Consider the following 16,852-nt stretch of genomic DNA (forward strand, 5'->3'; position numbering starts at 1 on the left):
ATTGTGTGTTTTCGGTGGCACGTTTGGAGGGAATTTGAGAAATTCTATGCAATAACCATGCTGGATAATTGCCAGTACCCAAGTGTCTGTTGTTATCTCCTCCCAATGTTTGTAAAATTGTCTTAGTCTCCCCCCCACAGGTGTTATGTGTTGGGGATGTGTGACTTGGAAGTCACTGTTTGTTTTGAGGGGTTTTGGGGCTTTGGAACTTCCCTCTATTTTTGGGGAATTGTGCCCCTCTATATTGCCCCCGAAAACTTCCCCGCTGGTATTGGCTTTGATAAGTGTGCCTTGCTTGTGAGGTTGTGGCCTCTGTAGGTTGACCTCGAAACCCTCCCCTAAATGGTGTTTTGCGAAATGTGCCTCTGCTTTGTGGGGAGTAGAGTGCGCCCATGGCTTTTGCGGTATCAGTATCTTTTTTGAGTTTTTCAATAGCAGTGTCGACTTCCGGCCCAAACAACTGCTGTTCATTAAAGGGCATATTCAGCACGGCTTGTTGTATTTCCGGCTTGAATCCTGACGTACGCAACGATGCGTGTCTCCTTATTGTTATTGCAGTATTTACTGTCCTTGCAGCTGTATCTGCTGCGTCCATTGATGACCGTATCTGATTATTGGAGATACTTTGTCCTTCTTCTACCACTTGTTGTGCCCTTTTCTGGAACTCTTTGGGTAAGTGTTCTATGAAATGCTGCATTTCGTCCCAATGAGCTCTATCGTATCTTGCCAAAAGTGCTTGTGAATTGGCAATACGCCATTGGTTTGCTGCTTGTGCTGCAACTCTTTTACCCGCAGCATCGAATTTGCGACTCTCCTTGTCTGGAGGTGGTGCATCTCCCGAGGTATGAGAGTTTGCTCTCTTGCGAGCTGCCCCAACAACCACAGAATCTGGTGTTAATTGCTGCGTAATAAAAACAGGGTCTGTTGGTGGTGGCTTATACTTTTTTTTCCACCCTTGGAGTTATGGCTCTGCCTTTAACAGGCTCCTGAAATATTTGTTTTGAATGTTTTAGCATTCCTGGGAGCATAGGTAAGCTTTGGTATTGGCTATGAGTGGAGGAGAGTGTATTAAATAAAAAGTCATCCTCAATTGGTTCTGAATGCAAGGTGACGTTATGAAACGCAGCTGCCCTTGAGACCACCTGCGTGTAGGATGTACTGTCTTCAGGTGGTGACGGCCTTGTAGGGTAACAGTCTGGGCTGTTATCTGATACAGGAGCATCATAAAGGTCCCATGCATCAGGATCATCTTGACTCATTGCAGTATGAGTCGGAGATTGCATCAGTGGTGGAGTGGCTACTGGTGATGTATGCATTGATGGTGGTGGAGATGGTGGTGGAGTTGTTTGTCTTGCCACCTTTGCCTGTGGCTGCTTGTCCTTTTCTTGAAAGGCAAGTCTTCTTTTCATCTTAATTGGGGGAAGAGTGCTTATCTTCCCTGTGTCTTTTTGAATGTGGAGCCTTCTTTGAGTGTAGTCCGGCTCAACAGATTGAAGTTCCTCTCCGAACTTATGTCCTTGCATCTGGGAGGACAATCCTTGTTCCTCTGTGTAGGAACCTGTTTTCGGTTCCGATGCTGGATGTTTCGGAATCGAAATCTTTTCGGTCGCCTTTTTGGGCTCCGAGGCAACCTTCTTTATTTTCGGCGTCGGGGTTTCTCGGTGCCGAACCATTTCGGTGCCACTGTCTCGGTGCCGAATCTGTTCGGGGCCGGTGTCTCGGGCCCGAGATTGCTGTGTGGCGGTATCTCGACCGGAGTTGGATGACTTCGCCACATGCATGCACTTTTTCGGTGCCGATGATCGGTCACCTATCTTTCGGGTTAAGCCATGGCCTGTTGGCGGTGGCGTCCCCTGGGCTTTTGTTGTCTTCTCGTGAGTTTTATGTTTCGATGCCTTACTCACGGTTTTCGGCGTTTCTTCGGGATCGAGCTCGTCCGAGTCCGATTCATGGATGGAGAAGCTTTCTTCTTCCTCCTCGAAACGCCCTTGTCCTGTCGGCGCCGACGCCATCTGCAGTCTTCTTGCTCTTCGGTCTCTTAATGTCTTCCTCGACCGAAACGCTCGACAGGCTTCACAGGTATCCTCCTTGTGCTCTGGAGATAGACACAAGTTACAGAACAGATGCTGATCTGTATATGGATACCTGTTATGGCATTTTGGGCAGAAGCGGAATGGGGTCCGTTCCATCAGCCTTGAAGAGACACGTGGCCGGGCCGACCAGGCCCCGACGGGGGGGAATCTAAAAAACCCCTAAGGGCCACCGGAGCTCTTCAAAAATCGGTGTCGATCTGTTATAACTAACCCGATACCGAACGCAAACAATACCGACGATTTTTCCGAGATTCTAACTAACTTTCCGACCCGAAAAACGGAGCGAAAATGAACACGTCCGAACCCGATGGCGGAAAAAAAACAATCTAAGATGGAGTCGACGCCCACGCGCAATGGAGTCGAAATGGGAGGAGTCCCTCGATCTCGTGACTCAAAAAGACTTCTTCGAAGAAAAACAACTTGTAACACTCCGAGCCCAACACCAGATGGCGGGATGTGCACAGCTTGTGTATCTGCAGCTACACATGCCACCGAACATATATATATATATATATATATATATATATATACACATACACACACACACACACATATACATACACACACACACAGAAAAAATAAATAAATGGTTACAGGGACATTATTAGCTAGGCTGACCTTTTACTCAAACAAAAACAGTGACATTCAGCATTTATAGTTATACTTATGTTAAGAAATGTAACTTGGGGCCTAAAGTTACTTTCCGGCACGAGTTATAGTAACACTTATCTGAATAAACTATAAGTATAATTGTCCCTGTAAGCTTGTTTTTATTTTTATTTTTTCAGTGAATTTCTATGTTTTTTTTAAACTTACACATTAATATTTGTGTCAGGTTGCAGCAAGCCAAACAGGTCCTTGCTTTTCCCCAGGATCCGAGGTGGATGCGAGGATGACGCAAGGATAAACGCGGATCAGCCGGAAAAAATAAAACATATGGACAATTTTTTGCCCATGAGGGGTCCCTAAACCTCCATGTGTTCTATGGGGTCAGGAAACTTGTACCCTGACCCCTTATATGTTTTTACATTGTTTTTCCCCCCCACCCATCAGGCAATGCGAGAAACAAAATGGTGGGCTCAACTTTTCTGTCAGGTTGCGGCCAGCCAATCATGGCCTTGCTTTTCCTCTGAATCCGCGGAGGATCCAAGTATGTATGTATGTATGTATGTATGTATGTATGTATATATATACATATATATATATATATATATATATATATATATATATATATATAAATATGGCAGAAAGGTAGCTGTTGGTCCAGAAATATATATATATATATATTTATTTATTTATTTCTGGACCAACAGCTACCTTTCTGCCAAAACTGGTGTAATTCTGTCCAGTGGGTTCGGAGCCATCACTGTTCAAAATCCCAATGGAAAAATAAATTGGGAAAACACGTTTTGGTACCTTTTTCCTCAGCCCCTGCTTGAAAGATCACCCAAAACTTTCCAGACAGCAACTGAAGTGACGTTTATCAAAGGTCTGTTGAAATTCAAATATGTGCTTTTATGCAGTAAACGTAATACTTCCTGGAATTCTTCATGAATATAAAAATCAACCAGAACACAACAACTCGGTGTGCTCAATCATTCATCAAGATGCTAAATGAAGCTCTTGTTGTAAATAACCTTAATTAAGGAACAGGCAAAGTTATCTCCATCATGGACTGGCCCATCATTTTCCTACATAAATTTAATTTATTTTTTGGTGGATATGCCTTTGGCCCATTTAAATTTACCAATATTCTACTTCCCAGATAACTACCAAGAATCAACTATAGAAGAATAATTACCTGCTGCTCCTTGAGGAGTATCCTCTGTACGAGCAGCTGAAGAATTAGCTCCATCCTGGTGGTTATCAGGATCTGCCATTTTATCCTGTCGGCGAGCTTCAGCTGCTCCTCTTTTGCCTAGGCCAGAGCCTCGCCGACTACAAAAGAATAAACATTCAGTTTAATGATCAACATTTCATTCTCTGGATACTACAAATCTAAAAGCATTTAGTTAGTATAATACACCACGTACTACTTCCTAATCAAAGAGTTCATGCTATAAACAGTCTTATTGAAGGCAAAATGGAAAGGTACAAGGACACAGTGAAGGGCAAAGAAGAAGTTACTTGTCTTTGATATCACTTCTCACTCATACCGCCACATCCACATGTGGGTCCCATAACACTTAAAAATGTGTGGGGAAAAAACTACGGTCAAAGAAAAACGGTGCCAAAGTGAAAGGTAACATGTGTATCCAATTGCTGTGTTTTAATAAAATTATTAAAAAAATATTTTAAAAAGTGGCCTAAAAATTACATTTTAGAGCACGTACCCAGTCTTTAAGAGGGGAAAATCTGAAGTACATTGTTTCCATAAGCATGAAGCCCCATATAAGGGCAATAATGGGCTGTCAACTCAGTGCTATACAACTGACTCATCATGCCACACAGCAGTTTGTTCTACTCATAATTCTGAAAGTGAAGGAATTAGGACTTAATGCTTTCATTTCTGTGGCACTCCAGAGAAGGATGGCAAAAATACCCATGAGAGAGAATTTTGGTGTTACAGGTAAACATTTCCTTCCTTGCATGGGATATTTATTGTTTCTTATACAATGAAATTAACAGCAAGTTCATCCAAAAGGCAGTGGGACAGCATGGAGAAATGGAGTTCGAACAACATACTGTGACCAGACCCTTACAAGATTCAGTATATTCACAAGGCCAACACTTTTTGAAGAGAATATCATAGCTCAGAACCGAAAGGAAAAAAGGAGATCAATGGCTCACACCATCCAGATCTTTAATCAGAGCAGGGGAAAAAAAAAAAAAGAAAGGAAAATGCAAGGAACTCTTAGCTTTCAACATTTATGGAATACAATGTTGTCCTGCAGTACTGAACTGCGTTAAACTTTAAATGATTTTTTAATATACTAAGTGGGGGTATTAAAATTATGTGGCAGGGAGGACCAGGTTACGTGACAGGGTGTACCAAATTATGCAGCAACAAAATGCTAATTATGCAGCATAATGTGGCACATTTCGTGATAGCATTATTTCATTATTTGTCACCTACACACGTCAACCATTTCTTAACAAACGTTTCACCTCATCAGTACCAGTTTGACATCCAAACACATAAGCAGCTTTCAAGTGACCGGCCAATAATAGTGAAAGGATTTCCATTGTTCAGCAACACGTAGCTTTTTAAGTAACGTTTGATTGGTTTCAGTGAGAAACAGATTTTCTTTTGTTAAATTCCGCAGATTATGAGCAGGAGATGATGGATTATGAGGCAAAATGGGGTTAATCCATAATTATGCTGAAAAAAACAGCCACCGAATAAAAATAATTCCGGTGGCTGTGACCAAGTAATGCAGTCAGAGCATTTGGCAAGTGTGAAAACAGCTCATCTAATAAATTAACTCTTTGGAAGTTTTATAACTATCTGCTTAGTCAATATCCAATATTCTTTCCTTATTTCTGAAGAAAGGGGAATAAGCTATCGTTATTGTAAGTCAAAGAAGAGTTGTTAATCTTTCAGGAGTAACTGGTCATAAAATAAGAATAAATGAAGACAAGGAAGAACAAAGGCACAGGCAACATTGGTTAGGATACAGACAGTAAAAACAAACAAACATCAGTTCTAGGTCAGGACCGGAGACAAGGATTAGGCTGTTCTTTCTCCACATTATTTGTACCAGCAGCCATTAAACCAGGTAATGTAAACACCAAACAAACAGTTAAAGACTTCATCTCCCATGAATCACAGGGATAACAGCAGTACAAGATCGTCCAATCCGCTGTCAGCATTGCCCTTTAAGACCCTCTCCAGACGCTCCTCCTGCTTCTTTCCAGTGTTGCCAAATTGGGATATTTCCCGCACAAATGGGCAACATTTTTCCCACTTGTGTGAGAAAAAAAACAAATGGTGGGTGGCTACTTTTTGGGCAAATATTAGTCCACTGAGCACATTTAGTGAAGCTGGAGCGGCGCCTCAAATGTCAGCAGCACTCCTAGCCTGGATTCGTTATTGGTGCAGTGCATTCACTCACTGGCCATTGTGGGTTGCACTTTCATCAGAACAGCCAATCAGTGACCAGACCACCAGCCTTGGCTTGCTTTTGTGATTCTCTGAGCACATATGACACTGTCACGTGATGAAAGCGGAGCACACAAATTGCCCTGGAAGTAGCACTTGTTGACATGGTCCAGACCTTGCGAGGGTAGAAGTTGTACGTTGAGGGAAATCAAAGGTGGCTGACATGCCCAGCAGCCCGAGTCTGCAAGTCCTTGTGTACCCAACAGTTTTCAGGTTAGTTAATATATTAATTATCCTGCTGGAGAGATCTATTTTGTAACTTAGTGTCTGTTTATTGTGAAACACTTATGTCCTGCGGCATGGGTCACGCCATGTTAAACTGTCATAAAATGTGGGTTCTAAAGTTCTCCAATGGTTTATAGCAAAGTGAAATTGGAAATGTGGGATTAATCAGAGTTTCCCCGCTTGAACAAAATTGTGTGATTTTAGGCAAACACTATTTCAGCCAGCCTCATTTTTTTAATTTATTTTTTTGCATATAAGAACACCTTTGAATAAGTTTATTACAGGATGCACGCTCTACAAAAAAATCTTTCTGGTGTTTCATTTAATAGCCTATATAGTTGCGCCATCTATTTTAAGATTCTACGGTACATGACACCTGACTTGCCTCTTAGTACACTAATAGCACTGTCATCGTGGAGGGGGCAGGAGTGCTTCTCAATTTACGTTTAAAAACTCACATGCAAAATACCTCTCAGTAGAGGGGTAAAATTTGATATGCTAAGGTGAAATGCTTCCATGTGTTAAAAATACATTGTTTTGAATTGTGAAGATGTCTTATCTTCTAACAAATTTTATTGCAGGATGTACATTCCAAATATATTCTTGGCTCAACTCCAGTATGGGCTCTTGAAGCCACAGACGACTCTTGTCTAGGTTCTGGCCTGGCTCACACTTATGTTTTTGGTTTGTCCTCCTCTTTAGTATTCTATGTAGAACACTCAGTAGATAACTATTTTTGTCGCAGCTATTTTTTTGTTACTCAGTCACAATATTAATATAGCACAGTCAGGGATTCCTTATGGATAGTAATATGTTTGCGATGTAAACTACTATGACATCATACATACTACTCTGACAAGAGGACTAGAGCTATAAAGGAAAGAAAATAACTAAATGCTATTTTCATCATTACTGTCATTACTTATACAGATCTGAGTGTGTTTTCTTTACAGTACTTGCATATTTCTTACATGAAGAGGTTAAACAAAGTCAAAAATCCTTGCTCCAAATCATAGCACCCTTGCACCATAGTGCAAGTGTGTCTGTGTTGTTGGCAGGATTGTTCTGTGCAGGAAGGGATACCTTCCTGCCCAAAAACAATTCATGGAGGATTTTTCCTCTTTCTATGTGTGCTGCAGAAGAGGAAAAAACAAGGAGAATTAAAGATATTTCTCCTGGTTACACGTCCCCTGGGGAGGCATACAGTTTTGACGCATTCTCACATTTACAGATCCTTGTAAGTTTGGAAAAGCACAAAACCTATGGATGTTGCGTGGGAAAACCTATCCTAACGACCCATGATGCAATGTAAGGCGACGCAGCGACTTGTGCTGCATTGCCTTACACCATTTCTAAGAGGCTATGAAAAGTCACGCAAAGTGGCTTTGCGTGGCCGTGTATAAACGGATCTGCACTCTGTGCCGCCAGTGCATCATAAAATGTGATGCACTGGTGGAGAAAGGGGCTTGTGCATAGGCCCCAGTTTCCATCAATTTCATTAAAATCTAGGTAATTGAAATCTAGATCATTTTCTGGTAGGTATGGGGGGGGGGGGGGGGGGGATTAAGTGATTTGCCCACAATCACAAGAAGTTGATGTGACGCCAACACCTGAACCGGATACCAAATCTCCGAAGCTGGCAGCTCTGGCCATTACACCACATCCTCTCCAAGGTTTGAATTTATTGTGAGCAAAGTAACAGTTCGATCTTAATGGGGACTTATCATCAAAATCAGTAGTTACCATTAGAATTGGAACATGAGTATAGAAGTGTCTAGGTGCATCCTCCTCAACACCCGCTCTGTTCTCAAGCACGCCGCCAAACTTTGGAACCTACTCTTCTCATCATTCCCGGACATCACCTTCCTAACCGAAACCTGAATGAACCCCTCCTCGGAACCCATCACCACCATAGCCATCCCGGACTGCTATAAGAACACCCGCAGAGACCGCACCAAGGAGGGATCGCCATAGTCCAGAAGAACACCATCAAAATCTCGACCAACACCGAAGAGGCCCACGACACCGCCAAACACTTACATTTCCAGATTCACATCAACACCAACACCACCCTCAGAGGAACTCTCACCTACCCCCCCCCCCCCCCCCCCCCCAGGCCCATGGCAGCAGTTCAGTGGCTCCATCGCCGACGTAATCAGCGCTCACGCCCTTGCTTCTACAGACTACATCCTCCTTGGCGACCTGAACTTTCACCTCGAGAACGCCAACAACTCCACCGCCCTGCTCGTCTACCTCGGTCTCAAACAACTCATCAGGACACCCACCCACTCCGCCAACCACACGCTCAACCCAGATTTCTCCGCAAGCAGCAACGTCACATTCAGCCACACCACCGAACTCCACTGTACCGACCACAGTTGTCTCCACTTCACCTTCAAGAAACCCACCATGCACCACCACCCACAACAGATCCCCTGCTGCAGCTTGAACAAGATCACTAAAGACCAACTGATCTCCACCCTCGCCCAAGCCCCACCACCCATCACCACCAACCCCAACACAGCCGCCCTCAACGTCGGACAATGGAAAGACAACTGCACCAACACCCTCGCCCCGATCAAGAAACCCTCCAACAACCGCTCCAGCACTAAGGCCATCTGGTTCACCGCCGACCTTCAGGCCTCCAAGCGGGAGTTCCGAAAACTCGAGAAGTGGCGCCACAAACAAACAGAGATCAACCACACTGCCCTCAAGAAGACCATCCGCAAGTGCCACCAGCTCATCCGAACCACCAAGAGATCCTTCTGCAAGGAACACATCGATAAAGCACACAACAGCAAAGAGACGTCTGGCACCATACCCTTTGCACACGCCTCCATGACGCAGGGATCCGCCACAAAGCCCTGGACTGGATCACATCCTTCCTCTCCGGCAGAACCCACAGAGTCCACCTTCCTATCTGAAGCCACCAAGACCATCTGTGGCGTTCCCCAAGGATCCTCACTCAGCCCAACCCTTTTCAAAATCTACATGGCAACACTCGCCAACATCGTCCCATCACACAACCTCAACATCATCTCCTACGCCGAGGACACCCAGCTGATCGTCTCATTCACCAAGGACCCAGCCACCGCCAAAATCAAACTCCACAACGGAATAAAGGACATCGCCAACTGGATGGAGAGCAGCCGCCTGAAACTGAGCTCAGACAAGACGAAGATCCTCCTCCTCGGCTCCAACCCCTCCGCCTGGGACAACTCCTGGTGGCCGGCCACCCTAGGCACCGCACAGACGCCCACCACCCACGCACGCAACCTAGGATTCATCCCGGACTCATCACTCACCATGACCCAGCAAGTCAACGCCGTCTCATCTTCCTGCTTCAACACCCTCTGCATGCTCCACAAGATCTTCAGGTGGATCCCCACCGAAACCAGAAGGACGGTCACCCAAGGCCCTAGTCAGCAGCAGACTGGACTACAGCAACTCTCTCTACGCGGGAACCACGGCCAAGCTCCAGAAAAGACTGCAACATATACAGAACACCCCCGCACGCCTCATCCTCGACATCCCACGCTGCAACCACATCTCAGCCCACCCTCAGAGATCTACATTGGCTGCCCGCTAACAAGAGGACCACCTTCAAGCTCCTCACCCACGCTCACAAAAGCACTCCACAACACCGGCCCTGCTTACCTCAACGAGCAACTCACCTTCTACACTACCAACCGTCAACTCCTCTCCGCCAACCTCACCCTCCCCACCGTTTCTCGCATCCACCGAACTACAGCCGGCGGCAGATCGTCCTCGCACCTCCCCGCCAAGACCTGGAACTTCCTCCCTCTCTGCCACCTACGACAGACCCAGGACCTGTGGGCCTTCAGGAAACCCCTCAAGACCTGGCTGTTCGAGCAGTACCACCTCACCCACACTCCCTCCCCCCTCAGCGCTTTGAGACCCTAGCGGGTGAGTAGCCCACTCTACAAATGACTGATTGACTGATATGTGCCCATTGAACCTCCTCCTACAATAGACATATTGAACAGAAATTGGGATTATGCTTAAAATGTTTCCTGAAGGCTGTAAATTGAAGGTTGCAACTTTGGGCTGGGTCGTGGGCTGAAACTCATCTGCGTTGGGCTGAATTTGGGCTTGAACTTGGACAGCATTGGGCTTGAGACGGGTCTCAAAATCTGGCAACACGGTTTCTTTGTTCACTGATCCAGCAGCCTCCAGTTAATTGCCTTTTTCTGTGTCTTTCCATCTGAATGCAAGGCCTCGATTTTCATGATAATATTGCCAGTTTGTACTTTCACTTTGGTATAGATGATTGCTGTTGCACTAAATTGCATATTTCCTCTCAGCTTGGTCGCAGGAATGTTTACCGCTCCTCAGCAGCTGCTCAACGTGTCAGTTTTTCATTTCAGGCACATTGGGTGCGTTACAGTCAACTGACCAATAGAGGGCCATACACCGCATATTTTATGAACTCTGTGTGCTCTACGACCCAGTGGGCGGCGCATTAGTTTTGCTGCATGGGTAAAAAGCGACCCGCCACTCTCCACTACTGGGGCTGATTGCCTCAGAATGAAAATGTCACTTACCCAGTGTACATCTGTTCGTGGCATCAGTCGCTGAGATTCACATGGTATGCATGAGCTCGCCATCTGGTGTTGGGTCGGAGTGTTACAAGTTGTTTTTCTTCGAAGAAGTGTTTTCGAGTCACGGGACCGAGTGACTCCTCCTTCTGTGCTCATTGCGCATGGGCGTCGACTCCATCTTCGATTGTTTTCCCCGCAGAGGGTGAGGTAGGAGTTGTACTATAGTAATAGTGCCCGCGCAATGAAAAATGTAAGTATGTACCTATTAAAGGATTAAGTAATATATATACAAATGTACAAAATTGAAGGTAACTTCTGAACTGCTACAGGCTTCCGGGGAGGTGGGTGGGTCCATGTGAATCTCAGCGACTGATGCCACGAACATGTACACTGGGTAAGTGACATTTTCAGTTCGATGGCATCTGTCGCTGTAGATACACATGGTATGCATAGACTAGTAAGCAGTTAGTTCCCCATAAGCGGTGGTTTAGCCTGTAGGAGTAGAAGTTGTCCGAAATAGAGTTCTTAATACAGCTTGACCTACTGTAGCTTGTTGTGCGGATAGCACATCTATACAGTAGTGTTTGGTGAATGTGTGAGGCGTAGACCAAGTGGCTGCCTTACATATTTCCTGCATTGGGATGTTTCCTAAAAAGGCCATTGAAGCACCTTTTTTCCTTGTTGAATGTGCCCTGGGAGTAATGGGCAGTTGTCTTTTTGCTTTAAGGTAGCAGATTTGGATGCATTTAACTATCCATCTGGCTATACCTTGTTTTGATATTGGGTTACCTGCATGAGGTTTTTGGAATGCAATAAATAGCTGTTTAGTTTTTCTGATGTTCTTTGTTCTGTCAATGTAGTACATTAATGCTCTTTTGACATCTAATGTATGTAGTGCTCTTTCAGCCACAGAATCTGGCTGTGGGAAAAATACTGGTAGTTCTACCGTTTGATTTAGATGGAATGGTGAAATAACTTTTGGTAAAAATTTTGGATTAGGTCGTAGGACGACCTTATTTTTATGTATTTGTATAAAAGGCTCTTGTGTTGTGAACGCTTGAATTTCACTTACTCTTCTTAGAGATGTAATGGCGATGAGAAAGGCAACTTTCCAGGTTAGGAATTGTATTCCGCAAGAGTGCATGGGTTCGAAAGGTGGGCCCATGAGTCTTGTTAGAACCACGTTTAGGTTCCATGAAGGAACAGGTGGTGTTCTTGGTGGTATAATTCTTTTAAGCCCTTCTATAAATGCTTTGATAACTGGTATCCTATACAAGGAAGTTGAATAGGTAGTTTGCAGGTATGCAGATATTGCTGCAAGGTGTATTTTAATAGAAGAGAAGGCTAGCTTTGCTTTTTGTAAATGGAGCAAGTAATTTACTATATGTTTTGGAGTTGCATCTAGCGGTTGTATCTGATTAGGATGGCAGTACCAAACAAATCTTTTCCACTTACTTGCGTAGCAGTGTCTAGTGGATGGCCTTCTGGCCTGCTTTATGACTTCCATACACTCTTGGCTAAGTTGTAAGTGTCCGAATTCTAGGATTTCAGGAGCCAGATTGCTAGATTCAGCGATGCTGGGTCCGGGTGTCTGATCTGTTGGTTGTGTTGCGTTAACAGATATGGTTTGTTGGGCAGTTTGATGTGTGGTACTACAGACAGATCTAGCAGTGTTGTGTACCAGGGTTGTCTTGCCCAAGTTGGTGCTATTAAAATGAGTTTGAGTTTGTTTTGACTCAATTTGTTTACTAGGTAAGGAAGGAGAGGGAGAGGAGGAAAAGCGTAAGCAAATATTCCTGACCAGTTCATCCATAGGGCATTGCCTTGGGATTGCTTGTGTGGGTATCTGGACGCGAAGTTTTGGCATTTTGCGTTCTCTTTTGTTGCAAATAAGTCTATTTGTGGTGTTCCCCAGAGTGTGAAGTAGGTGTTCAGAATCTGTGGGTGGATTTCCCATTCGTGGACTTGCTGGTGATCTCGAGAGAGATTGTCTGCCAGCTGATTCTGGATCCCCGGAATAAACTGTGCTATTAGACCAATCTGATGGTGGATTGCCCACTTCCATATTTTTTGAGCTAACAAGCTTAACTGCGTTGAATGTGTTCCTCCTTGTTTGTTTAGATAATACATCGTTGTCATGTTGTCTGTTTTGACAAGGATGTATTTGTGGGTTATGATTGGTTGGAAAGCTTTTAGTGCTTGAAAAACTGCTAATAATTCTAGATGATTTATATGCAGTTTTGTTTGATGTATGTTCCATTGTCCTCTTATGTTGTGTTGATTGAGATGTGCTCCCCACCCTGTCATGGAAGCATCTGTTGTTATTACGTACTCTGGCACTGGTCTTGGAAAGGTCGCCCTATGTTTAAATTTATACTGTTCCACCATAGAAGCTAGAGGTAAGTTTGGCGGTCTAGCAACACCAGATCTAGAAGGTGACCCTGTGCTTGAGACCACTGTGAGGCTAGGCACTGTTGTAAGGGCCTCATGTGCAGTCTTGCGTTTGGGACAATGGCTATGCATGAGGACATCATGCCTAGGAGCTGTAGTATTGTTCTTGCTTGTATTGTTTGGTTTGGAGACATGTGTTGAATGACCCTGTTGAAATTGTGGATCCTTTGTGGAGTTGGCGTTGCTACTCCTTTTGTCGTGTCTATTATGGCTCCTAGATATTGCTGTACTTTGCTTGGCAGAATGTTTGATTTTGCAAAGTTGACGGTGAACCCTAGTTTGTATGACTTGATTTGTGTGGTTTGAGCATTGTGTGAGCGAACTGGTTTTGATTAGCCAGTCGTCTAGATACGGGAACACATGTATTTGCTGCCTTCTGATGTGTGCAGCGACTACTGCTAGGCATTTTGTGAATACTCTTGGAGCGGTTGTTAAACCAAAAGGCAATACTTTGAATTGGTAATGTATTCCTTTGAATACAAACCTTAGATATTTCCTGTGTGATTGATGTATTGGTATATGGAAATATGCGTCCTTGAGGTCTAGGGTTGTCATGTAGTTGTGTTTTTTGAGCAATGGTAACACTTCTTGTAGTGTGACCATGTGAAAGTGGTCTGATTTGATGAATGTGTTTACTACTCTGAGGTCTAGAATTGGTCTCATTGTTTCGTCCTTTTTTGGTATCAAGAAGTACAGTGAATAAACTCCTGTGTTTATTTGTGTGCTTGGTACTAATTCTATTGCATTTTTTTGCAGTAGTGCTTGAACTTCTATCTCTAGAAGCTGTGAATGGTATTTTGATAAATTTTGTGATTTTGGTGGTATGTCTGGAGGGAATTGCAGGAATTCTATGCAATAACCATGCTGGATAATTGCTAGGACCCATGTGTCTGTAGTTATTTTGTCCCATGCTTCGTAATATTGACGTATCCTCCCCCCACTGGTGTTGTGTGGGAGGGGTGTGTGACATGTGAGTCACTGCTTGTTGGTAGTGGTTTTGGGGCTTTGAAATCTTCCCCTATTCCTAGGGAATTGCCCCCCTCTATACTGGCCCCGAAAACCTCCCCTGTACTGTCCCTGGTAGGTGGGCGGTGCGGACTGTGAGGTGCTAGCTTGTGTGGCCTGACCCCGAAACCCTCCTCTAAAAGGTGTTTTGCGGAAGGTGTTATAAGATCCTCTGCTCTGCGGGGAGTAGAGTGCGCCCATGGCCTTGGCAGTGTCAGTGTCCTTCTTGAGCTTTTCTATGGCTGTGTCGACCTCCGGACCGAACAGAAGTTTTTCGTTTACTGGCATGTTAAGCACTGCCTGCTGAATTTCTGGCTTGAATCCAGACGTTCTGAGCCATGCGTGCCTACGGATGGTAACCGACGTATTAATGGTCCTTGCGGCCGTGTCTGCTGCATCCATGGAGGAGCGTATTTGATTGTTGGAAATGTTTTGACCCTCCTCAACAACCTGTTTTGCTCTTTTTTGCAGATCTTTTGGGAGATGTTCAATGAGATGCTGCATCTCATCCCAGTGGGCTCTGTCGTATCGCGCTAGCAGCGCTTGTGAATTTGCGATGCGCCACTGGTTTGCTGCTTGGACAGCAACCCTCTTCCCGGCTGCATCGAACTTCCTACTTTCTTTATCTGGGGGAGGTGCATCCCCAGAAGTGTGTGAATTTGCCCGTTTTCTGGCAGCCCCTACCACCACAGAATCTGGTGGCAGCTGAGAGGTGATGAATACAGGGTCCGTAGGAGGCGCCTTATACTTTTTGTCCACCCTAGGCGTCACTGCCCTACTTTTAACTGGCTCCTTGAAAATGTCCTTTGCATGGCGTAGCATGCCTGGGAGCATCGGCAGGCTTTGGTAGGAGCTGTGGGTTGAAGAGAGGGTGTTACATAAAAAATCATCCTCTACTTGTTCCGAGTGGAGTTCCACATTATGGAATAGTGCTGCTCTAGCCACCACTTGTGAGTAGGCTGTGCTGTCTTCCGGTGGTGATGGCCTAGTTGGGTATGTGTCTGGGCTGTTATCAGACACTGGTGCGTCGTACAAGTCCCACGCATCCTGATCTTGGTCATCGTGGCTCATGGCGGTGTGAGCTGGCGAATGTGACGGGGTGTAAGTTGGCGAAGCCGGAGTTACAGGTGGAGGTGAGGGAGGAGGTATTACCTTTTGTGCTGTTTGTTGCTGAGAAGTAAACTGAAGCGTTCTCTTTCGTTTGACAGGTGGAAGGGTACTGATCTTCCCAGTCCCCTGCTGAATAAAGATACGCTTTTGCGTGTGATCCACGTCAGTGGATTGCAGTTCTTGTTCAAATCTATGTTTCTTCATTTGAGAAGACATAGAATGCTCTTCAGTATAGGAGCCAGAAACAGGGTCTGATGTCGCTTTTTTCGGCTCCGAAAACCCTGTCGATTGTTTTTTCGGCTCCGAGGTAACCTTCCTCTTTTTCTGTGCCGAAAATTCTTGGCCTCTATGGTCTTCGGCGCCACTGTCTCGGCGTCGATCCGTGTCGACACCGAACTCTCGGTGTCGATGCTTCTGTTTAGCACTCTCTCGGTCTCGAGGAGGCTGCGTGCCGGTGTCTCGACCGGAGTCGGACGATCTCGACACTGAATGGGCCTTTTTCGGTGCCGATTGTTGGTCACCGAGAATTTGGGTGGAGCCATGGCCGGTTGGCAGTGGCGTCCCCTGGGCCTTCTTTCCTTTTTTAAGGTCTGATCTCGACGTCTTACTCACAGTTCTTGTAGAGTCTAGCTCGTCGGAGTCTGAATCCTGGATGGAAAAGGATTCCTCCTGTTCCTCTTCTGTCTCGAACTGTCGACGCTCTTTTGGCGTGGACGCCATCTGCAGTCTTCTCGCTCGACGGTCGCGCAGAGTTTTTCGGGACCGGAACGCCCGACAGGCCTCACAGGATTCTTCGCTGTGCTCGGGTGACAGGCACAGATTACAGACCGAGTGTAGGTCCGTATAAGGATATTTGTTGTGGCATTCGGGGCAGAATCGAAACGGGGTCCGTTCCATCGGCGTTGTTCTCCACGCGGTCGGGCCGACTAGGCCCCGACGGGGTGCCGAAATCTACCCCGAAGGGCACCGAAGCGCTTCGATGTTCAACGCGTCGTCGTATGTGTCTATCTCTAACCGGATCGCAACGATACCGTCGAAAATCTTCCGTTTTCAGCTACCTTTCCGTTCCGAAACTCGGAGCGACAGGAACACGTCCGAACCCGATGGCGGAAAGAAAACAATCGAAGATGGAGTCGACGCCCATGCGCAATGAGCACAGAAGGAGGAGTCACTCGGTCCCGTGACTCGAAAACACTTCTTCGAAGAAAAACAACTTGTAACACTCCGACCCAACACCAGATGGCGAGCTCATGCATACCATGTGCATCTACAGCGACAGATGCCATCGAACATAATAATTTTCG

At 45.4% G+C, this 16,852-nt stretch overlaps 1 protein-coding gene across 13 annotated transcripts in view; it reads right to left on the reverse strand.

Moving 5' to 3' along the window:
* TRIP12 (thyroid hormone receptor interactor 12) overlaps positions 1 to 16,852 on the reverse strand; it is a 1,145,873-nt gene that overhangs the window by 1,009,215 nt on the left and 119,806 nt on the right. For all 13 annotated transcript variants that reach the window (XM_069213427.1, XM_069213421.1, XM_069213434.1 and 10 more), the window contains one exon: positions 3,895 to 4,031. In XM_069213427.1, coding sequence (XP_069069528.1) covers positions 3,895 to 4,031 — 137 coding nt within the window. The remainder of the gene's footprint in view (positions 1 to 3,894; positions 4,032 to 16,852) is intronic.

This window comes from Pleurodeles waltl, chromosome 11 (assembly GCF_031143425.1).
Source record: "Pleurodeles waltl isolate 20211129_DDA chromosome 11, aPleWal1.hap1.20221129, whole genome shotgun sequence".
Taxonomy (NCBI): domain Eukaryota; kingdom Metazoa; phylum Chordata; class Amphibia; order Caudata; family Salamandridae; genus Pleurodeles; species Pleurodeles waltl.